Source organism: Lepidochelys olivacea, assembly GCF_965140295.1.
Source record: "Lepidochelys olivacea isolate rLepOli2 genome assembly, chromosome: 17".
Taxonomy (NCBI): Eukaryota; Metazoa; Chordata; order Testudines; family Cheloniidae; genus Lepidochelys; species Lepidochelys olivacea.
Window position 1 is genome coordinate 3,382,969 of NC_140427.1, and position 23,760 is coordinate 3,406,728.

The 23,760-nt window shown below is 40.6% G+C and overlaps 1 protein-coding gene across 13 annotated transcripts in view; it reads right to left on the minus strand.

Annotated features, from left to right (window-relative positions):
* The window catches only part of NCOR1 (nuclear receptor corepressor 1), a 114,603-nt gene that overhangs the window by 74,291 nt on the left and 16,552 nt on the right, over positions 1–23,760 (minus strand). For 7 of the 13 annotated variants that reach the window (XM_084651205.1, XM_084651213.1, XM_084651204.1 and 4 more), the window contains exons 2-6: positions 17,465–17,641; positions 14,397–14,536; positions 11,939–12,134; positions 9,271–9,453; positions 7,018–7,131 (exon numbers count right to left, since the gene is read on the minus strand). In XM_084651205.1, the coding sequence (XP_084507331.1) occupies positions 7,018–7,131; positions 9,271–9,453; positions 11,939–12,134; positions 14,397–14,536; positions 17,465–17,572 (741 nt within the window). In that variant the 5' untranslated portion in view covers positions 17,573–17,641. Of the gene's footprint in view, positions 1–7,017; positions 7,132–9,270; positions 9,454–11,938; positions 12,135–13,852; positions 13,913–14,396; positions 14,537–17,464; positions 17,642–23,760 lie in introns of all 13 variants that reach the window. The other 6 variants (XM_084651207.1, XM_084651210.1, XM_084651208.1 and 3 more) reach the window with 1 other exon arrangement.

The window sequence follows — 23,760 nt, forward strand, 5'->3', positions numbered from 1 at the left end:
CCAGTCTCTGTAGTGAATCGAGTTAACATATATAAATTGTCTATGGTTATTCCCCAGACCTTTATCTACTTGTCTGACTTTAAGCTGTGAGCTCACCTGAGCAGGAACCACCCTTCTTAGACATTTGGAAAGCAACTAGCACACAGTGGGTCAGACTGCAAATAATTATCTGAAGGGGAGGGAAGTGTGCTCCATAGCCAGGGAAGCATGATTTAGAAAGGCTGGGTTAAGGTAGCCATTAAAGTAAAGGCAAGGAGAAAATATACAAAAAATAAATCAACCTGTATGTCCAATATGCCTTTTTTCAAAGCTACACTTCACTACAGATTAACCCAACACATCCACCCACAGTACTTAGTGAAAGGGCAAAAAATTGTCTTGTTCCTAAGGGAACAGAGCTGAGTTACTCACCCAGCTTTCACAAGTTCATTTAATCTACCCATCCTTTCTAAACCCTTTCTTTAGCAAACAGACTAAGAGACTATGCAATACACTTATTTTTGAGCTGCTTCCTCTCTACAAGTTAAAAGTTCTACAAGCTATTCCAGGAGGTTCACATACCAGCAAAAATTAAAAAAACAAAAACAAAAACCCAGGTTATTTTTAGAAAGTGTGCTCCGCTAAATTCTACTACTTTTCTACATGTACTATTCTGAACTCAGAAAAATGACAAATATTTTGGAACCCACAGCTGTGCAAAGTAATTACATATCAGGAGAATGGTACAAAATTACCCTAAGAAAAATGGTTTGTTTGGTCTCAGAACACAACTAGGGACTGAACTTTATCCCTCTTAGTTGAGTTAAATTCTCTAAGTACAGCTGAGCATTAAAATCAAGAGTTATATCCTTACAATGTCCACCCTCTAACCATGATGCTGTAAAGGTGACTACCTTCTTGCAAAACTGCAGAAAGAGATAACCAAACAAGTATTGCATACACAAATGTCACAATATTTGTATAGTAGGCAGCAGAAATAACTTCGTTATAACTGCACTCTGCAAAATGCATGCCAAGTTATGCACCATCAATATGCTTAGGATTGTACAATGAAGACAGACCCTGCCCTTGCTGAGTTGAACAAACCTTTGGTTTTAGAATTGTTAATATTTCAAATTCAGCATTTCCTCCACCGTGAGTCAGTTTTGAAATTTAAGGATCAATTTAGGCACAAGAACACTCAAAAGGGTACTAAATGCCCAACACCCTATTAATAAAGTTTTCCCATCTGCTGTCAGACACACAACATATGGTAGTCAACAGTAACCTCAGCATATTGTTAACAGAAGTAAGCATCTGTAACCAAAATTACACTACATTTTTCCATTCAATCCCCTGCACAGCCCACTAAGTTGTTTGCAAATTTCTTCAATCATTTCATTTTTGTCATCCCTTCGTGGGATTCAATGATTTGAGGAAATCTCATAATAAGCACTAGATTAATTTAGAAAGAACATTTCAGTGCTAGTTGTCTAAGAAGAAAAAGCGCTGTTTAACAACTAAAAAGCATGCTTGCTGCTTATTTAGAGCTTATATCAGTTACATAATACATTTTACATAGGGCTTTTCAGACAGTAACTAGTGAATCCTGAAGTAGTACCCCCATTTCCACAGACAGATAAACAAGGAAGACACTTTTCTTTAACAGGGTAAGAAAACACTTCCACAATATGTAATACAAGTTAGTGTGGTAGGGCTTTTCCATCTTTAACGTCTATGATAACTACTCTGAAACCTATGATAACTGAGTGTCTTTGTAAAGCTCAACTTCGCCAACCTAAAAAATGTAATTGGGACAGAGGGTGAGAAGGAAAAGAACCTCTATCTTTGAAGAATTAAAACCATCACTGAAGAGGTCCACTGTTCTACATTTTCTTACTGTTTTAATTTATAAAGAGGTATAAACACCTGTCCAGAGTTCTGAGACCCTTCACAACTGTTTTAAAATGCACAGGAAGTACCATTAAACACACTAATATTTTGCCCATGTAACTAACCAAAACAGTAAGGCACTCTTAGGCCTGGTCTACACTACGAGTTTATATCGGATTTAGCATCTTTAAATTGAATTAATTCTGCACCCGTCCACACAAAGCCATTTTTTTCGACATAAAGGGCTCTCAAAACCAATTTCTGTACTCCTCCCCAACGAGGCGATAAACTGAAATTAGGTGAAATCGACATTGCCGTTTCAAATTAGGGTTACTGTGAAGGCAGTTCAAAGGTATTGGCCTCTGAGAGCTATCCCACAGTGCACCCTTGTGACTGCTCTGGACAGCACTCTGAACTCGGATGCACTGGCCAGGTGTACAGGAAAAGCCCCAGAAACTTTTGACCTCATTTCCTGTTTGGTCAGGCGAGCTCATCAGCACAGATGACCACGCAGTCCCAGAATTGAAAAAGAGCTCCAGCATGGACAGAACCGGAGGTACTGGATCTGATCACTGTATGGGGAGAGGAATCCGTGCTATCACAACTATATTCCAAAAGACAAAATGCCAACACATTTCAAAAAATCTCCGAGGCCATGAGGGACAGAGGCTACAGCAGGGATGCAACATAGTGCCGCGTGAAACTTAAGGAGCTCAGACAACCGTACCAGAAAACCAAAGAATCAAACGGATACTCCGGGACAGAGCCCCAGACATGCCGCTTCTACGCTGAGCTGCATGCAATTCTGGGGGGGGGGGGGCCACCACCACTACCCCACCCCGTCCGTGGACTCCGATAATGGGGTACTCTCCGCCATGCCTGAGGATTTTGCGGATGGGGAAGATGAGAAGGAGGGACGAGCTTGAGGAGAGCACACAACACACCATTCTCCCTGACAGCCAGGATCTTTTTATCACCCTGACTGAAATAACCTCCCAACTCAACGAAGCCGGAGAAGGGACCTCTGGTGAGTGTACCTTTTTAAATATAATACATGTTATAAAAGCCAGGCGTCTTTTAATGATTAAGTAGCCCTGAAGACTCGGGATGCATTTGTGGCCAGTACAGCTACTGGAAAAGTCCGTTAATGTGTCTGGAGATGGAGTGGAAATCCTCCAGGGACATCTCCATGAAGCTCTCCTGGAGGTACTCTAAAAGCCTTTGCAGAAGGTTTCTGGGGAGAGCAGCCTTAGTCCATCCTCCATGGTAGGACACTTTACCACGCCATGCTAGTAGCAGGTAATCTGGTATCATTGCATGACAAAGCCTGGCAGCGTATGGTCCCGGTGTTTGCTGGCATTCAAGCAACATCCATTCTTTAGCTCTCTGTGTTATCCTCAGGAGAGTAATATCGTTCATGGTAACCTGGTTGAAATAGGGGAATTTAATTAAGGGGACATTCAGAGGTGGCCATTCCTACTGGGCTGTTTGCCTGTGGCTGAAAAGAAATCCTCCCCGCAGTTAGCCACGCCGGGAAGGGGGGGGGGGGGCGCGAGAGGAAGAGATTGGCACTGAGCTGTTTGCATTTGGCTAGCAAGGATCTGATATCTGCCACACGGTGGGGGGAGGGGTAAAGCGATCATCCCAGAGAACTGGATGGGAGGAGGGGGTTAGTTTGGTTTCTGCTGCTGCACGTTAACAAGAAAACCACAGCACTAAATGGCCAACTCAACGTGCTTTGCTTGGTATGGGAGAGGAGGGCGCTGCTGTTATGAGGGTTGCAGAAGCCAAAAGACTATGGCTTACCATGTCCACCTTCTGTTGCCGAATTCTGTTGCCTGGCACTGCGTATGTGATCTCCAACACCAAAGCCGGTGCATCCGATGAAGTGAGCTATAGCTCACGAAAGCTCATGCTCAAATAAATTGGTTAGTCTCTAAGGTGCCACAAGTACTCCTTTTCTTTTTGCGAATACAGACTAACACAGCTGTTACTCTGAAACCAAAGCCACAGGCACTCAATATAAGATGCAAAATGCGACCTTGTACCAAAATCACATGTGCTGTGTAATGTGAATAGTGTTATTCACCGTGAAAGAGTATAGCCATTGTTCTGTAAAACGTCTCTTTTAAAATACTTCACTCCCCTTTTTTCCCCTCCAGTAGCTGCAAATGTTTCAAGCCTCCCTCCTCTGTCCCAAAGGCTATCTCAGATAAGGCGGCGAAAAAAATACACGCGCGATGAAATGTTCTCTGAGGTCATGCAGTCATCCGGCACTGACAGAGCTCAGCAGAATGTGTGGAGGGACACAATAGCAGAGTACAGGAAAGTGGCTGACGAACATGAGGAGAGGTGGCAGCAGGAAGATCAGAGGAGGCATGATGCAATGCTGGGGCTACTGCGGGATCAAACAGACATGCTCCGGCGTCTGGTGGAGGTTCACGAACGGCAGCAGGATCACAGACTGCCACTGCAGCCCGTTTAACCACCCTCTCTCCTCCCCAAGTTCCATAGCCTCCTCACCCAGACACCCAAGAACGCGGGGGTGGGGGGAGGCTCCAGGCACCCAACCACTCCACCCCAGTGGACAGCCCCAGCAACAGAAGGCTGGCATTCAACAAGTTTTAAAGTGGCCTTTTCCTACCCTCCTCCCACACCCCACCCGGGCTACCTTGTGAGTTATCTCCCTATTTTTGTAATCAATTAATAAAGAATACATGTTTTTTAAACGATAGTGACTTTATTTCCTTTGCAAGCAAGCTGTGATCGAAGGGGGTAGGGCGGGTGGCTTACAGGGAATTTAGAGGCAACCAAGGGGGCATGTTTTCATCAAGGAGAAACGAACAGAAGTATCACACAGTACCCTGGCCAGTAATGAAACTGGTTTTCAAAGCTTCTCTGATGCACAGCGCTTCCTGCTTTGCTCTTCTAACCGCCCTGGTGTCTGGCTGAGCATATTCAGCAGCCAGGCGATTTGCCTCAACCTTCCACCCCGCCATAAACGTCTCCCCCTTACTCTCACAGAGATTGTGGAGCACACAGCAAGCAGCAACAATGAGAATATTGGTTTCACTGAGGTCTGAGCGAGTCAGTAAACTGTGCCAGCGACCCTTTAAATGTCCAAATGCACACTCTACCACTATTCTGCATTTGCTCAGCCTATCGTTGAACAGCTCCTTACTACTGTCCAGGGTGCCTGTGTACGGCTTCATGAGCCAGGGCATTAAGGGGTAGGCTGGGTCCCCAAGGATAACTATAGGCATTTCAACATCCCCAACAGTTATTTTCTGGTCTGGGAAGTAAATCCCTTCCTGCAGCCGTTTAAACAGAGTTCCTGAAGACGCGAGCCATCCCATGTTCATGTTGGTGAAACGTCCCTTGTGATCCACAAGTGCTTGCAGCACCATTGAAAAGTACCCCTTGCGGTTTATGTACTGGCTGCCCTGGTGGTCCGGTCCCAAGATAGGGATACGCGTTCCGTCTATAGCCCCACCACAGTTAGGGAATCCCATTGCAGCAAAGCCATCTAGTATGACCTGCACATTTCCCAGACTCACTACCTTTGATAGCAGCAGCTCAATGATTGCGTTGGCTACTTGCATCACAGCAACCCCCACAGTAGATTTGCCCACTCCAAATTGATTACTGACTGACTGGTAGCTATCTGGCGTTGCAAGCTTCTAGAGGACTATTGCCACTCGCTTGTGAACTGTGAGGGCTGCTCTCATCTTGGTATTCTTGAGCTTCAGGGCCGGGGAAAGCAAGTCAAAGTTCCATGAAAGTGCCCTTATGCATGTGAAAGTTTCAGAGCCACCGAGAATCATCCCAAACCTGCAACACTATGCGGTTCCCACCACTCTGTGCTTGTTTCCCGAGCCCAGGATCGGCATTCCACGGCATGAGCCTGCCCCAGAAACACCATGATCTCCAAATTGCTGGGGACCGCGGTTTTAGAGAAAACTGTGTTCATGTCCTCATCACCGCACTTGCGTCGCCTCCTGTCCTGGTTTTTCAGGTGCTGGTTCTGCATAAACTGCACGATAATGCATTAGGTGTTTACAATGGTCAGAACTACTGCGGTGAGCTGAACAGGCTCCATGCTTTCTGTGCTATGGCGTCTGCTCAGACAGTCCAGGGAAAAGGGCGCGAAATGATTGTCCGCTGTTGCTCTCATGGAGGGAGGGAGGGTTGACCGACATCATTTACCCATAGCCACCCGTGACAAATTTTTGGCCCCATCAGGCATTGGGAGCTCAGCCCAGAATTCTAATGGGCAGCGAGGACTGCGGGATAGCTACCCACAGTGTACCGCTCGGAATGTCGACGCTTGCCACAGTACTGTAGACGCACACCACCGAATTAATGTACTTAGTGTCGACACATGCACTTGACTTTATAAAATCTGTTCCCAAAAATTGACTTCTGTAAAATCAGAGTACTTTTGTAGTATAGACATGGCCTTTGTTACCCCCTATACTTATAGTCCCCTAACCCAGAAATTCCTAGGAAAACCAAGGAATGGACTTTGAGAGCTGTTCAACAGATTAACAGACCAGGGATCTGGTAGATCAGAGTTGCTGCAGTTTTGGGGTCACTGAACTTCTGCTTTTTATTAGCCACTAATGCAGCATAAGCAGCTCTAAAAGTTTGCCCAAATATTTCATCTTTACATTCATCCAAATCCTTAAGTGTCAGAACTCAGATTTTTTTAAAAAGGCATGGAACCCCATGTTACACCCCATATTACTCATCTACAAAATTTAAATGAGAATTTACCACTCAGTCAGGCGTGCCAGTATTTATGTGATTAAAGACAATGCAGGAGATCAAACTCCATGAGGCACTAAAATGTTATCAAAGCACCAATCCAGAGATCAGGGTCTCACAGACTCATTTTCATTGCTTTTGTTTGTCACCTTCAAGGCCCAAAACATTCTGAGATTTGGAATGAAAATCTCATGCAAGCATTTGTCATTAAAAAAAGAAGTTACTACGTTCCAATTGAAAAATAATCAAAATGGTTAAAATATGAAACGACTGCAGCATATTTAAAAAACTGAAATAGCGCACAAAGAGGAATGTAGCACAATGTGTAAGATTACATAGAATCATACTCAGCCAACCAAATCTAAGAAGCAAGCTTACCCGATTTTCATCATAAATAATTTGGACAATACTGCGGTGTTTCTGTTCCACTGGAGGAGGGGAGACAGGCCTCTCTGGCTCTGGAGGTTTAGCAGCTTCTTCTTCAAGTTGTTGCTAAGAGACGAGAGAAAGAAAATCAGCCATCCGCACCATGTTACCCTAACCAGTAATTAGTCACCAGAGATAAAATATGCATCTGATCAACAGTTTGCTGTGACTGTCATTTCATCATTTAATTTGCAAGGTATGAATGAACAGGGTTTAGTGCCAATAGAAGTGGCAAAAAGACAGTATTTTTGCACTAATATTTGTAAACTAAACCTTTTTGAGATGCACCCACATCTGTCAAACTGAAACAGGTCTGATTCAATTAAATGCATAGTGCTGTGTTCTGGTTTACCAATAAAAATATTTAACTTTCAACCAAAATATTAAAGCCAAGGAATACCAATTGTCTCAAGCTTTCATGCTGAGGCAATACTCCCCCAAAAAGTCTGACAGTATATTAAAATAATGTACTTAAAATCCTGGTTGCTGATATTCTTTTGAACTCCTTATTTGAAGTAACTCCTGTCATTATTATTCTGACAATCCAAAACCATACTTCATGGCAGAAAAAAGTTACTGAACACACACACACACACACACACACACACACAGAGAAGTTTAAAAGGTTATAGTAACATCAAACAACCAAATATATGCAATATTTGTTTTTCACAGCAATTAACCTCTTGTGATTTGCCTCTCTTACCAAAACATTCCTTTATATATGAATCAATGTCAGTTTAATCTTTGTGCTGTAAATATCCTTCCCTCCTGCAAGCCAGAAACATACAATAAAGATCAATATACACCTCCAATGTAATGGCTATGTCTACCCCCTTATACATGATTTGCTGTGTTATAGTGTTGTGTAAGAAATCAGCTTTTAACATTTTATAAAATGCCACGTACTCAGAACAGGATTGAGTCCTAATTTTACAGTTCATTTAAAGTATCTAAGAACTTACAGTACAATTTTTTTTTAGTTTTAAATCAGGGATTCAATTAATGGTCCTGATCTAAAATATATATATATTTCCAAGAAATCTGCATGATCAGTCACTGATTTTGCACCCAAGGAAGTGACAGAGGCAGATCACAAGTGCTAATGCGTGAGTAAATATTGTAAGAGAACCAGACAAGTTCTCTTTTGCTGTTCTAATCTAAGGTATAACAAGCTGGAATAAGAACTCATAAGACTGATTAAATGCTCCAAGAGCATAATGCAGCATTTAGTTTGAAGTTATTGCTCTTTTACTATATAGCTATTCATCTAAGCAAATTTACAGCAGAATAGTTACAAAAGTCAGTCCTGCATTAAAATATACTGCTTTACTAAAAAAAGTAAGGTTTAAAAAAAATCATTCTTAAGATTAATGAAGTCACGATCTTAACATTTAATTTTACCAATGTTTTTCTAAGTAAATAGTTTTACTCTTAACATCTCTAGATAGTTTTTCCAAGGATCTTGTTTAAAAAAAAATAAAAGCCAGCATTTATGAAGTAGATCAAGGTTTCCCAAACTGTAGTACGTGAGATATCTTTAGGGGGTACATGGAGAAATTACGTAATGGTGGATTTATTATTTTATTTATTGCATTTTCATAATAGGCTACTCAGATGAAGCTTTAAAACTCTGTGGGAATTTGTTATATAAAATATGGTAGTTAATTTACTTCAAGATGTAACAATGAGAACATAGATATGCAGAGATGCTGATGTACACAGCCCTTACCTCCAATCACCATACAGAGCGGGCTGAGTTGCTCAGCAACTCTCCAGTCTAACTGAGCTCAGAACTTAGTGAGGGGTTTTTTTCGGTTGTATGTGTCACACTATAACTATATCTATACGTAACAGTGAAATAGGGACAGATGGCTAAAGACAGAGAGTGTTAAGAGGAAAACCAAGTATCAGTGATGAGAAGGGTAGGGATATGTAGGCATCTGGTAAATCTGGAAGTGGGTATGTCAGCAACTGATAGATCCGGAAGGGGGGTACACAATAAGAAAAGCTTGGGAACCTCTGAACTAGATTATAACATCCAACCCATTTACGTAGTACACATTGCTTACAGAACAAGAACTTTGACTCAAACTGTAATTAAGCAGTTTAGTTCATTTATTTTTTGCAAACACTTTAATATTGTGCTCTGCCAACTGAAAATAAAAATAGCATTGGTTATGGTGTTCTTTGTAGCTGACTTACTTGTTTTTTCTTCAGTTTAAGGATCTGCTGTTCCACTTTTGCAATTTCTCGATCTACACGATCCATGCTCTGTATCAACTCTTCCTTTGACAGTTTTGAAGGTGATGCATTCTGGTCCTCTCCACAGGGCTGACCAGAGACTGGAGAAGACGGCCCTTCATGCTTGCCTCCAAAAGCTGGTTCCTTAAATAAACAAGGAACAATTTGATCATGTTTTCTTACATAATACTTGAAGACAGATAAATTAGTTATGTTACAATCTCCAGATGTAGTCTCAAATCTTAATACATAAAGTTGTCCAAGTATAAATTAAGATAAAATTGACCAGAGCTTTCAGCCATCTACACTACCGCTTAGAATCACTTTAACACTGATAATTCTGAAGTTTAATTTAAGTTTCTAAAAGTACTCAGTTTTTCCTGTCATTTTTACTTCATGCAGCCTGGAATTAACAAAAGATCATGATGTCACCCTTTTAAAATCCATCTTAAATAATTTAGTTTCTATTTACATTTACAAGTATAGGTCCCCATTAGGGCCATCTTCAACTCTTCACAGGCATTCACGTTAAAAGGTAGATCTCTGAAGACATGTTTAAAGACAAAAATGATGAAATCTTGAATGCACCAATGACTAACTTGGAAAATGAATGCCTTATCCAAACCAGTCTCACTGAAACAAATTAAGTGTTTTAGTTCCATATTTCCTGAAGGTACCTTAAATTGCATATAAGATTGAGACCATGTATTTCAGTACACCACTTGGATAAAAATTATTCATAACTAAATGAAAACATAACATTGTACACATCTGACTGGCTCCTCCAATGCCCCTTTGAGCTTATCTTTGCAATGCAACAGAGCAAGAAATTAAGATGCTGTATCATGTTAATATTCTACTTTAGCTCACAGAAAAGTGCTATATTTAGAATATGAAAAGCCGCAGTAAATAATTAAAGGCAGTATAAAAATACACTATCCAAAATTTGTTTAAAATGGGTACCAACTATTAGCTTTTGAATCCATACTTAAGACACCTAATAAAAACAAATTGCCTCATTTTCTAAAATGAGAAGCGCCTAGCATATTCCATTTAAGCCAATTTTCAAACTCGGTCCACTTTTTTAAGAGTTTAAGTATAAATTTAGGAAATATGGGGTTAGTCACTACACACAGAAATTGCATCAGCTTAACTCACATTTCTACCACAGATGTATCCAAGCTTTATCTAATTTAAGAGCATCCACAGAGGGGAACCACATAAATTTAACTAGACTGACTTTTAGAAACAGATTTAGTTAGTGCAATCCGAGTGTGTAGACCAGGCTTAACTTTAGGCACACACATTTTTAAATCTTGGCCATTTTTTGTAAGTCATGCTCAATCTAGAGAAATACTTCACCAATTATACTTTATAGAACCTTCCAGCTAGGGATTAAAGCATCTCATTCATTAAACCTTAACACTTGATAGGTAGGTTGCATCATTTTACAGATGGGAAAAATTTAGGTACAAAGAGGCTAAGTGACTTGCTGGGTAACCTTGAGCAAGTCAATGGCACAGTCAGAAACAGAACTCCGGTCACCTGATTTACAATCCCTTGCTCTAGCTAGCAGAGAATACTATCTTCTCCTTAACATGGTTAAACTGTCAGATGAAGGAGATAAGATACTGTAGTCAGGTTACTCCCAATATTTTCTGCAAAAAAGGAACTCTTACTCATACAGGGAAAGGTAGTCCTTTGTATTACCTATCATGAACCGTGTTATTCTGGATCAATGCAGAGACCTATTTCCATTGTGAAAGATGGAAAAAAACTTAAGGTTGTTAAAGTAAGAGGTTTACATTATTTATTATTTGCTTTATGGTAGAGTCTAGAGACCCAATCCAGAGTGGGGCTCCATGTGCACAAACACATTAGATACCATCCACCTAACGAGCTTACAATCCAAGCAGACATGTCATATGGTGTGAAGGGAGACAGAGGCAAAGAGAGGTTTAGTGACTTGCAGAATAGTGGCAAAGCCAAGAATAAAAGAATAGGGGTACTGAGCCCCAATCCAGCACTCACTGGGCAACTCTGCCTCTCAAAGTCTTTCATGGAAAGTCACAGAAGGGCAACACTTTTCAATTAAATAAATAGGCTGCATTCTACGCCTATTATATTTTCAAATACAAGGAAGTGTCTTGGAGATTTGCAGAGGGAAAGGCATTTCAGCTGTTTTGTCTGTCACCATCTGCTGGCGGTTTAAGACTGGAGCAGAGATCACTGCACTAATACTTTTTCAACAGAAGCCTACATAATATTGCTGAAGCGATGTTTTTTTAAATTAAACTCAAGTGGCAGCTATAAGTTAAGTGTTCCAACATTCTGTACAAGAAACAATTAACCTTCAAGCATATTATGCAACTTACTGGGATGGTTTTTTACTACTCCAACACATAGCTAGTGAGCACACTACTATAACTTGCAACTATACTAGTGAACAAAACATGTTTCTAAATAGTGAGCAGTCAATATTCAAATGCTCATCACAGAAATGGTGTAACTTGATACAGTTTTTAAGTTAATACTATTTTCAGCCACAACAATCTTTAAAATAGTCATCTAATCAATTTTCTAACATATTAAGGCACACCTTCAATATTGCAACAAAAACTGTCTTTACCTTCTTAATATCTGCAGATCGTAATCCCTCCTGTAGAGGATGTACTAAAGGCAGGACAGCAGCAGCACTAACACGCTGAAAATGGGAATCCGAAACTTGTTCAAGACGTGGTCGCTTAGATTCCAATGAATCATGATCAGTCTGTGACGGACCTGGGTGAAATTGCTGCTCATAGCCAGTTCTCCTTTCTTGAGGCCTAAGGAACAAAAGAGATTGTAAAAGCAATTAAATTAAAAATATATATCTATCAAAAAAACTCTATATGGTGCATTATTTAATGGTTGTGTCCCATTTCCAAGACTATAGGGAAGAGTGTCACAAAACTCTTTCTAAATAGTGAGAAGGGCAAAAGTTTTTAAGTGATATGTTGCAGAAAATTGGCTTTTATTTTTAAAATGGATTTTGACTGAAAGTTAATTAAAGCCCACAAAGGTACTATTTTAAATGCCCATCACTTCACAGCAGGACATGAAACTTATGCCATTACTACAAGTATATCAGAAAACAGGTTTGGGTCAAGAAAGAGCACCAAAAAGCCTTCACATCAGTAAGTTTAGTATTGCATTCCACAGAATTATGCAAAAGCACAGTAGTTCAATTAATTATTTTTCTTCTGAAGAAATTTCAAATACATATAAAAAGTATCTTAATTAGAAATTGAAGTTATTTGGAACTTGGTCTACACCACACTCTCAAGTTCAAGTACTTGTCAGTAGTGCTCTACCATCTATGCTGGGGGCTGGGAAGTGATTTGGTGGCTCTTCCCACTCATTTTTTTCCAAAGCAAAATAGCAGCATCACTAGCTTCTTTGCAGTGAATTACACAGGATGTCAATAAGATATCTCATATGCTTCACCACCTTCTTAGAAGATTTCATTAGAAGAAATGACAGTAGCTTTCTGTATTTTGCCAAAACTGGTGAATGAGCTTTTCACAATTTGAGAACAGTTTTTTGTCCTTTTACCTGCTGCAGGTTATCATAGCACTCTGGTACTTTGATGGCACTAAACCAAATCCAGCTGTCTTCTTCATAAATTGCAAGATGAAGACAACTAGTTAACCTCAGACCCAGTATTAGGGAATTATTTCTGGGAATATTCCAATTTAGCATCCAGAGTTGGGGAGCTATTCATTTATTTTACACACTAACTATCACCAGAGTAATGATCAGCACAGACCACTTCTGATCTGTGATCAGAGTGAGCTATGAGCAACAACACTGCATTTGAAGTAGTGTAAGTGCAAGGCAGGAGTACAATTTCACCTCACTGCAAGGAGTATCATATGCATACCTCTGTGCATCGGAATGTGATTATACCAATGAGAGAGCAAAACAATCACAATACTTAAACTTTCCCCTACACAATTGGGCATTCCCAGTATCTAAAATGTATTCAGATTATTAAAATTTCATTGAGATCTGTGGCTGAATTAATCTTTATGATTATTTTCAAGTCTGCTATTCAAAGCACACTGCATACCTCTTAGTTGAAAATCCGGTTAAATACAATTATTTAATAAACAATCAGTATTTAGCTGGCATTTACTGCCTTAAGTTACATCAATGCAAAGCATATTTAGTTGATATAAAGCAAACTATTTTTTATTTAAAAAAAGAAAGACAGCAGCTTTCACGACAGTAACAGCCAACTATAGCACTGCAGTATTAATCTGCTGGAGCCAAAACAGTAGTCGTATCTATTTACCATACAAGCAGGACTGGTTTAATAAACAAACTTGCAAAACAGTCCCAAGAACATTTGACTCTGAACTATGTCAAGTGATGTAAATTGTTTTATTCCTTTGTTGTCAAAAATCACCACCAATTGCTTGCATTTTAGCACCACATTTAAGTATTTTATACTGTTATGACAAATGAAACAACCCAACTAGCTCTGCTGCTTCTTACTTACCTAGACAGACAAATACCCTCTGCTGAATATTCAAGTGTATGAATTTTATCCCAGTGAAATCTAGGAAACATGATGGATAATATTCACACTGTGATGATTCTTTAATTTTGCTGTATAACTTCACTTGTCACTGTATCTCAAAGAAACAAACGTTACACACTTATGGCCAAAATATTTCTGAAGAACTAGTTTGTGATATGCACGAGGGTTCTCATTGCTTGCTATAAAAGTTGTTGGGAGAGGTGGGGGGAGGGGGGGGAAGTGAAGCACAGGTGTCACTTCCTATCTAGGAAACAAACATCTTATTTAAGCCAAGTGGGCTGGGGAGTTGTGCAATGGGTTTTAAACAAGGCAAACCTAAAATATTGTCAAATACCGTACACAGACCAATACGGTTAGTTAATGGAGAACCCTGTGCTTAATAAAGCTAAGTCCTTAAGCAAGAACTGTGGAAGCATACTTTTTAATTATCAATATATACCTTTTATAAAGTCTGGTTCAACTCGTAACAGATTTCTCTTGTATCTAAATAGAATGCCCTTACCTGTCAGAGCCTGGGTGAAATTCAGAAAGTAAGGAAGGCCGTCGACGAAGTTGCTGCTGCTGCTGCTGCTGCTGCTGCAAGAGTTGAGTTGCCTGACTGACTTCCAGATGAGAAGAACGATAATCAGGAACTGCAAACTCCTAAACGAAAAACAGTCCTGATATTTAAGCAAGAATGAAAATTCAAAAGCTATGAGACTGAGCCAAAGTACTCAGGAGATGAAGGAATCATGGTTTCTGAAGAATTCTTGCAAATCAAGACCGGATTATCACAGCTTTGCTTCAAGCCAACATCTAAGTCTTAAAATGGGAAGTTTCTTTTACAGACATTTTTTGGAACTCCAAAAAAAACAGATTAGAGAAACAGAGTCATAAAATCCACTATCACAGTCATCACAGGAACTGCAAAGTAATTTGGAGCCCAAAAAAAGAGAGGTGGTCTGGGAATGGGGAGAATATAAAGGAAATAAGAATGAAATTCACATATTCATTCCTAGCGAATATATTCAAACCTGTCTAGGGAAAAATGATTGCATCTATACACTAGCAGACACATATGGTGACTGAATTAGACCAGGACTGAGCTCCAGGACTCAATATGCTCAGTCCTGGACAAGTGCCAGAAGAGCTTTGTTAACCAAAGCTTGACACAGATTTAAACTCCGAGATTATGAGAAGTGAAAGCTCTGTGCCATATGAAAGCTTGGAATCAAAACTTGCAAATGGTATGACATTAATATCTAGCTCCAGTTGTTCATGGGAGATTAGCTGCTACAATCACATGGGAACAGTTGCAAAGATGCAGTACCCATATTCTCAGGACCAGTAAACTTTTAAAACCATTGTTTCAGACATGATTAGAAAAAAAAAGTTTTATATCCCCAATATTATATCATGAGTACAGAATACTATCCACTGAAATATCGGAACTCAACATACAAGTGGCTTTAAACTGTCCAGTTACCACACAACTTCTCCATTTTTGAAGATCCTTTCATAAGAGCTGAAGTTTAAGGTTTCAAATGCAGCTCAAGATATTTTGAAATGTGATATTAGATTCAGTAAGATACAGAAGCGACCCATGGAGTTTACAATCAAAGGGAGGTCTAGGAGACACTAATCTAAACAACATTTATTCTAACATGGGTCTTTTTATAGATTTCCATTTTCTTTAAAACGCAATGAACACTAACTCTTAACATGCAAAATAACCCTCAACAACTCATCAACCACCTCATTAGCCAGGAGATTTATCCTACTCAGCACCAGTGACCAAAGAGCACATAGGAGGCCAGATCTTCAATCCCTCGAGTCCCCTTTGCGTTACTCCAGTGGTGCAACCCGGACCCAAAGCTACATTAAGGCAGCCGCTAAGGATTTCCCTAGTGTAAGGGAACCCTAATATAGCCAGCCCTACACCAGTCCTTCCTAGCCAAGCAGGCATGGGGACATTCTAGGGCAGGTTGGGGATGAGTGAGGGCAAGACCAGAGTGCAGTTCATCTTGGTAATCCTAGCAAGCAGAACAGCACTTTGTAAACCGCTATTCATGGACACAAGCTAGAGCTGCCCCAAGTTGAATAACTTGTCCGAAGGGCCAGTTTGGCTCCTGCTACCCCTCAATGATTGGGGATGCGGTGGGGGAATCAGTGGGATAGTAGTATTGTAAACACACCATTACTCCCCACACACACATTCAGGTGTACTAAGTATTGCTCTGACCTACCCAGGGATCTAGGGTTCTTAGAGGGAAGGAAGAGGAGGAGCTAGGCAATGGTAAGTTCTCATGGAGAGCTCCTGGGCCCCACAGTAGAGAGACTCCCTCCATTCCTGAGACTGACCTCCTATGGCACTTGTAGGAACCATTCTGTCACAGCAGTTGACAGGTCACTTTTTAACTCAGAAAACGTTATTAGATTTGTCAAAGATTATACAAGTCATCTTTGCACACTGTTGGAAAATTAGTGTTTCCATTCCAAATCCAGCCTCTCTTCTATGTTGGCTACACCTAGCCTAGTAATTAAGCATTACTAGATTAAAAGTAAGACTAAAAAAAGAACATAATTTTCAATTAGTTCCTCAGGGATTGTGTGTTCCAGTTAGGACAAAACCAACCACAAAAATAGAAAAGTTGTATTAATTTCACAATATATGGTACTATATTCAAAAGACATTTAAATCTTCTTGATTTTATCTTAAGAGAGCCAAGCCAACAAACAGAAGAAGTGTGCAGTTTATAAAATCTAAGGTTTTCAGCAAAAAAAAATTTTGACCAACTATTTAGCAAGCCAAAATTGGCAGCAGCATTGCTCAGTGGTCAAAATGTGTCCTCTGTCACTCCACTCTGGTTTACACATATTTACATTTGAGTTTTCAACATTAAAAATAAAACCAGAGGAAGTGAGAATCAAAAAAGACTGCCTTATTTTAGAGAGAAGGTTCTCTATTTGCCAAATATATATTGCTACTCCACTCTCTTCGTACACTAAGAAACTAACTAAACACTGAAACATATAACATTTTTCTTGAGGGGATTTACAGAATTGAAAATAGGAAGTAGCATATAACTGACAATTTGAACATTTCACTTAGGATGCCTGCATGGTTTTAATATTTTGGTAGACTACTACAACGTCATCATAACAGTCTTACCCCCTTGGGCTGGGATCTCACCAGATTTCACAAACCACAGTGCTGCAGGAAGTAAGGATAAACTCAAACTCCTGTGAATCAATATCTCGTTAGGGAGTTAGGAAGCAATATAACACTAGAAGGGACACCTTTTACATAAGGCATCTAAATATGGCCAGAAACATTTCAAACCATATCTCACATTTTGTTTAATTAGAGGTATTAACCTTGGTGCACTGGCCAAATTCCATCAAAGGAAGACAGAGCATAAGTATGTAAATTCCCCTCATCAGTTTTAATTAGGTTCAATACTCTGAAATTTCATTGTTTTTCAAAACATATTTGACCTAGGATTAAGTAGGTAAAAATACACATTTGGCATGAGCAAAATACCCGAATGACAGGTTCAGATTGTAATCTGCATGGTATCTGCTCCTTACCTGCTGATGTCGCGCGTTAGGGAAGGTGTACTGGACAGAGTGAGTAGGATAACGACTCTGTTCTGTGCTGAATGCTCCTTGGTTAGGAGGGTAGCCCGAACTTGACATTATCAGAGAAGGAGTCTTCACAAACTGTGAGATCAACACCAGCAAGCAATCATGTTTCTAGGAAACCGCCTAAAAGGAAAAAAGAACACTGATAAGTAATGAAGTACCAGATGTACTTCCAACACATTATAACCATAGTCACCTAAGCAAAACAACCATTACCAGTAAAAGCTTCCCCACGCACACAATACATTTATTCAATAGGTTGCTCTAGTTTGAATCCTGCTAGCTGTTCTTAAATGGGCTCAAAAACAGAGGGGTCAGCATTAGCTACAAAAGGATTTGAGAATTATATTGTCAGAGTACATCCTTTTAACAGTCACCAATTTAATTAGAAAGATTTTACTTTTTAAACAGGTCACTTAAAGATACTAAAGGAGTTCTTATATAGCCAAGCTGTATCGTGATAATTACCTTAGGATAAGGTGTAATGAGCTAAATTCACCTCTTTTCTTTGGGAACTTTTTTTTTTTAAATGGATATGAATGGTTCCGTACATCCTTATTAAGTGAACCTTGAGGCCAGATGGCTCAATATTCACTATGTCACCAGTTCTATTGGACCCTACAAGAAGTTATTACTATTGAATGGCAGCTTGGCAGCCTTAGTTCTTAGGTAGGTAGGCACGCATAAAAGCCATCATTAAAAATGGCAGCCTTGTTAGCAGTCTCAGTTTAGGTCTACACTCCACTCCAGTATGGACTACAGGGATGTGAATTGCAGAGTGCTCCGAAGCGTTGTACTCTTAATGCCCTGCGTAGATGCTGCTGGCACAAACTAAAAGGTATCTAGTTTACACAGAACCCACCCAAGATTGAGGCAATGCTTGTAGGAAGAAGCTTTGAAGAACTAGCCTTTTTTAAAGAAAACAAAACAGAAAAACATCCTCCATTACCAAGAACCTGCCTGAAGATCATTTAAATCAGTCAGCAGTCTTGGAAATTCTTACTGCTACTGGATAGCCAAATAGCTATGGCAACAAAAAACTACCCACTTTCATCTGCAACTAGCTAGAAGAGCCTGCCCCCATCTGGGGGAGCGGACCTGGACATGGTTATGCATGCACTTGTGACCTCTGTACTCTGTTCTTGGATGAAAGTGATAATTAAGGCACACACCTTGAAAAAATTCCAGCTGAGAAAATTCAGCAGCCCATCTGCTTAGCAACATAAGCTGCCATGAACAACTAACCTCAGTATTCTTATATAGTCTCTACAGTCTTACTTGTTATTTAAATACAAAACACATACACATGCCAGCCTTTTTTCCCTTAGTACCACTCTGTTGCCCAATAGTGTAACTGTAGTATGTTGTTCCATCCTGTTTGACAAGTGTGTTTCATGCAGTATGTATCTTTAGTCTTGCACAATATTACACATTGAGTGTTATGAGTATTTAACATAGCAGGAAAAAAATGAGAAAGTGATCATGCTTTTAAGCACTACTTTAATCCACACATGTGTGAGGGTACAGCTGAGATATAAAATCCTTGAATGCTTTCCTGTGTTTCCTGATTTGTGGGTGTCTAAACGAGACTTAAAGTTGAATCCAAGGGATGCTTCCTGGGCCAGATTTGGGTTTTTGAAAACAAACTTCCATAAAACATAAAATTAATTTTTTTAAAACCCACAAATATTTAAAAAGCTAGGTAGACATTACATGATAGCTTTGGCAACTCAAATATTGTATTGTGCTAGAGATGCACATGAGGCAATGGTCTGACAAAATGCAAATTAAACCTGACCACAAACTGACTTATCAAAGGGAAGCGAATAGTCTCTATTTAGTATCTCAGCTAAGTGAAATCATGGTGTAACAAACAGCATAAATGGGGAAAAATTATAATTTTTAAATTTCCATTTTTAGTAAATTAATTTGACCACATTCCTTTAAGGCAACAGGAAAACAAAAAAGAAAATAAGCAAAAAAACCAAAATCATGTGTGAAAACTTACAGGCAGCACATCTTGTCTCTGTTGGTTGAGCAATGGCATGCAAAGATGCGAGTTTTATTAGGGGAACAGAATCTGCGAGTCTCAAGTTGAGAGTGGCGGAAAGGAGTGGCGTAGAGAAGAGAGGCATGACTATCCTCTAACTCCCCAATGGTGTTCAGACTCCATGGCAACATCAACAACTTTAGAAACTTCACATTGTACATGTGAAAATGCTCAGTCATTTGTTTTTTCCAGTGACTTCCTCATTGTGAACTAGAAACATGCCAACTTTCAAGTTCTCAAGCTGAAAAGCTATATTTTATTATTGTCAAAATTAGGAGTAAGAGAAGAGGCTAGAGAAGAGAAAAGGAAAAAAAAAGTTGCAGAAATAGTGTCAGGAGTAATCCAGGTCAAGGTGATCCAACAGGTGGAGAATGGAGACCATGTCTACTCCACAAGCTTTGGCCCACACAATTTACATCATAATACAGCCACTGAAGTTTGTACTTCACCTGTGCATGTGCATATTTGGCTGATTGCATCGGCAATTTACGTACTCACCAGGAGTGCTTGCATGGATATAAAGCATGGTGCACCATGAGTAGGGTTATCCCAGTGTGCCATGCACTGCCATCTGGCACAATCCCTTTCAGGATATTTTCACAGTTTTGTGGGATAGCAAGGATTCACCCAGGGATTTTTGGGAGATGGGGTCAAATACCCAGCATGCAATTTTTTCCACCCTACAATATCTTCCACATTCCATAATTTTCAAGCCATTTTTCAAAAATTCCACATCGTGCTTTTCAGCCTCTGCCATCTTTGCCGGACGCATGGGGCCCAGAGAGCTCAGCCCTATTAACATGAACACTGCTAACACGACAAATGATTCTCCTGTATTTGTAGACCTGCAGGAAGTACTGAAACAATGGGATCACAATGGGGAATACGAGGATATTGTCAAGAAGAGTTTGTTGATGGATTTAGTGAAAAAAATCCCAGGTTGCTGGTGGCATTCATGGAGCAGCTGCAGATGGCGGAGCACTAATTCTGGTGCTGAGAAACAAGCATTTACGGGTGGAAGCACATTGTAATGCATGTTTCGGACGACGAACAGTGGCTGCAGAACTTCCAGATGCAAAGAGTCACAGTCCTGTATTTGTATGCTGATCTTGCCCCAGCCCTTCAACGCAGAGATAGCAAAATAAGGCCTATATTGACAGTGGAGAAACAAGTGACAACCACGACCTGGAAGCTTTCAAAAGCCAGACTGCTACTAGTCGGGGGAAATCATTCTGGAGTTGGAAAATCTACAGTGCGGGCCACTGCCATGCAAGCATGTAAGGTCATTAATTGCCTCCAGCTGTGCCAGGCTATGATAAGTGGAAGGCAAGGAATAGTGAATGGATTTGCAACTATGGGGTTCCTGAACTGCTGTGGGGAGACAGATGGAACAGATCTCCCTATTTTGGCACCAGCCAACCTTGCTACTGAGTACATCAACAAAAAAGGATATATAACCATGGAAAAGTAAGTGCTAGTGGATCACAGGGGTTGAGTCACTGATGTCAATGTAGGTTGGTCAGGGTAGGTGCAAGACACCTGCATCTTTAAGAACACAGGACTGTTCAAGAAGTTGCATTTAGGGTCAGCCTTTCCTGAGCAGTGGATTAACATTGGAGATGTGGAAATGCCAACAGCGATTCTCTGAGACCCAGCCTTCCACTTACTCATCAAGACGTATTCTGGCCATCTGGACGGCACCAAGGAAAGATTTAAGTTTCAGCTCAGCAGATGCAGAATGTCTATGGAATGTGCTTCTGGTACACTGAAGGGTCACTGGCATTGTTTACTCACTAGATTAGAACACATCAAGAAAAACATCCTAATGGTTATATTTACATGTTGTGTGCTGCATAATGTATGTGAGAAAAAGGGAGAAAAACTGCCACCAGGGTGGAGAGTAAGGTGGAACATCTCTCTTCTGAATTTGAACGGTCAGACACCAGTGCTATTAGAAGAACCCAGTGTGGAACTATGTACTTGAGGGATGCTTCACAGTCAGCCACTGTAGTGTTCTCTGGCATCTGTCTCATGTAATTTAAACAACATATTTGGGGGGGGGGGGGGAGGTTTGCCTGCTAATATATATTGTGTTGTGCCTCCTTCAAGTTATAAATACTGTTGGGCCTGGGGCTTTGCCTGTTACTATGAATTGAGTTGTGCATACTGTACATTTATAAATATGGCTGCATGTTTTACTGACGTCACGAATTCTGTGGTGCATTTATAAGTAGTTGGCTTTCTTGACTGCCATTATGCATTTCATAATACTTGTTGTGAATTAATAAACATAATTTGAGTGAAAAAATTAGGTGCATAAAATCAGAGTACAAACATATACATACATTATACAAACTTATAACTTAATGGGGCAAAACTTAAAATTCTGGTTGAAAAGGAAGTCAATATTTACGTCCATTTGTGTAAACAAAAAGGTAGTTCAATGTAGTCAGTTGCGGCTTCGCATGCACCAATCTGTGGTTTTCACACGTCTCTCTATATGAAGCTGCATTTTCCTTGTTGTTCCTCTTGAGTAGACTGGTGGGGGTAAGCAAGTGGTCCATGATGCCACATGTTATCTTGGGGGTGTAGGGAGCAGAAGCACTGAGTTCTCCAAACAGTGCAAAGGCTGATGAGTCTAGGATTTTTGGACCTGTAAGTGAGCCAGGGTCTGCACCTCTTGTGTTTACTGTCTGTGAAGACCCATTACGTCACAGTGCATTTTCCACTACTTGTCCTTCTGGCACGCCTGGGCCTTTTGCCTATCCTCTCTGTCCTTCTCATGCTCTTGTCATACTGGCCCTCCAAGACCTTTGTTCAGTCCAGTGAACCTCTGGCTTGCAGGATCTCGCCGAACACATCCTCCCTAGCCCTCTTCCTTCTCCTCACCAAGGTCAGGCATTCTGCGTGTGTAAAGGAGGTACCTCTCAAGGCCACCACACCAGAAGTTACTGATAAAAAAAAAAGACAGATGCACCATTAAATTTACAGTTCCAATGGAATGGGAAAGATGGGAGTTCCAAAACTCCCTTCTCTTATTCCCACAAATACTTTAATGCTGACTGACAGTTCAGCTTTCGAGTACCTCACCACAGTACTGCTCTCCAGCGCCAGCCATGTTGAGTACGGCCTGGCATAGAGGATGGGGCCTATTTTCTATACATGAACCCATACATTTTTGGACCCTATTCCATGGGTACAAGTAGAGAGCAATGGCAGTGAATACTGGCACTATTTTTCACAGTTAGTAGCAATTTTAGCTGATAGCTCATTCCTGAGGGTCACAAAGGCACAGGGAACCAAGCTGCTACTAGCATCCCAAAGCTGCCCTGACCAGTATATCGCTACCCTGTTTGCTGCAATGAACCAGGCAAACTTGTAACAAAACGGCATGGGAAAGTGTCCTATCACAGAAGAAGAAATAAGACTGCCATCCCTAGAAACCTTCAGGAGATGATGGCAGAATATCTCCATTCAAGTTTCGTCAAGATCTGTTACGAAAATAAGAGGGACATCCCTATTCACATGGCCAAGGGGCTCCTCATAGCCCTCCTGACTATTCCAACAAGGGAATGAAAAGCAGATGGGGATTCCACCACTGTTTGTTCTATCTGTACCTGGGCACAGGACACTGAATCAATGTGGATTGTGTAATCTGAATGTTGGTACTGTTTGGGAAATTGTTTTGAATCTATTTCCGAACCTTATTTCTCATAATATAATAGTAAAACAATGAAAAGTTGATCCCATGGTCTTGTACACTAGAGCTGGGCCAGGCACCATCTTTAAATGATCACAAGGGTTGGGGGAGGAGGGAAGCAAAAGCAAACAAACATTGTAAGGAAAACTGTGCAAGCACACTTACCTCCTTTCCCCTTCATCAGCAGGCTCATCTATGCTCTCCTGGTGGGACTGGCTAGACTCCTGTGGCATTCCAAACAGGTCCTCCTGGCTCGCAACATAGTTGGTGTCCCCCGTCGCGTCACATCGCCTCCCTTTTTCTCCTCCTCCCTCTCCCTCTTCATGGCAGAAGTCTTCACTCAGGCTCCTCCAAGGTGTCCACAGAGCTCTGCAGGGTGCCGGTGGGGCCACCGTCTAGTATGGCATGAAGTTCATTGCAAGTGTGGCAGGTCTTTGGGGGCAGCAACAGATTTCTTGTTGCTCTCCCTCACCTTACGGTATCCCTGGCAAA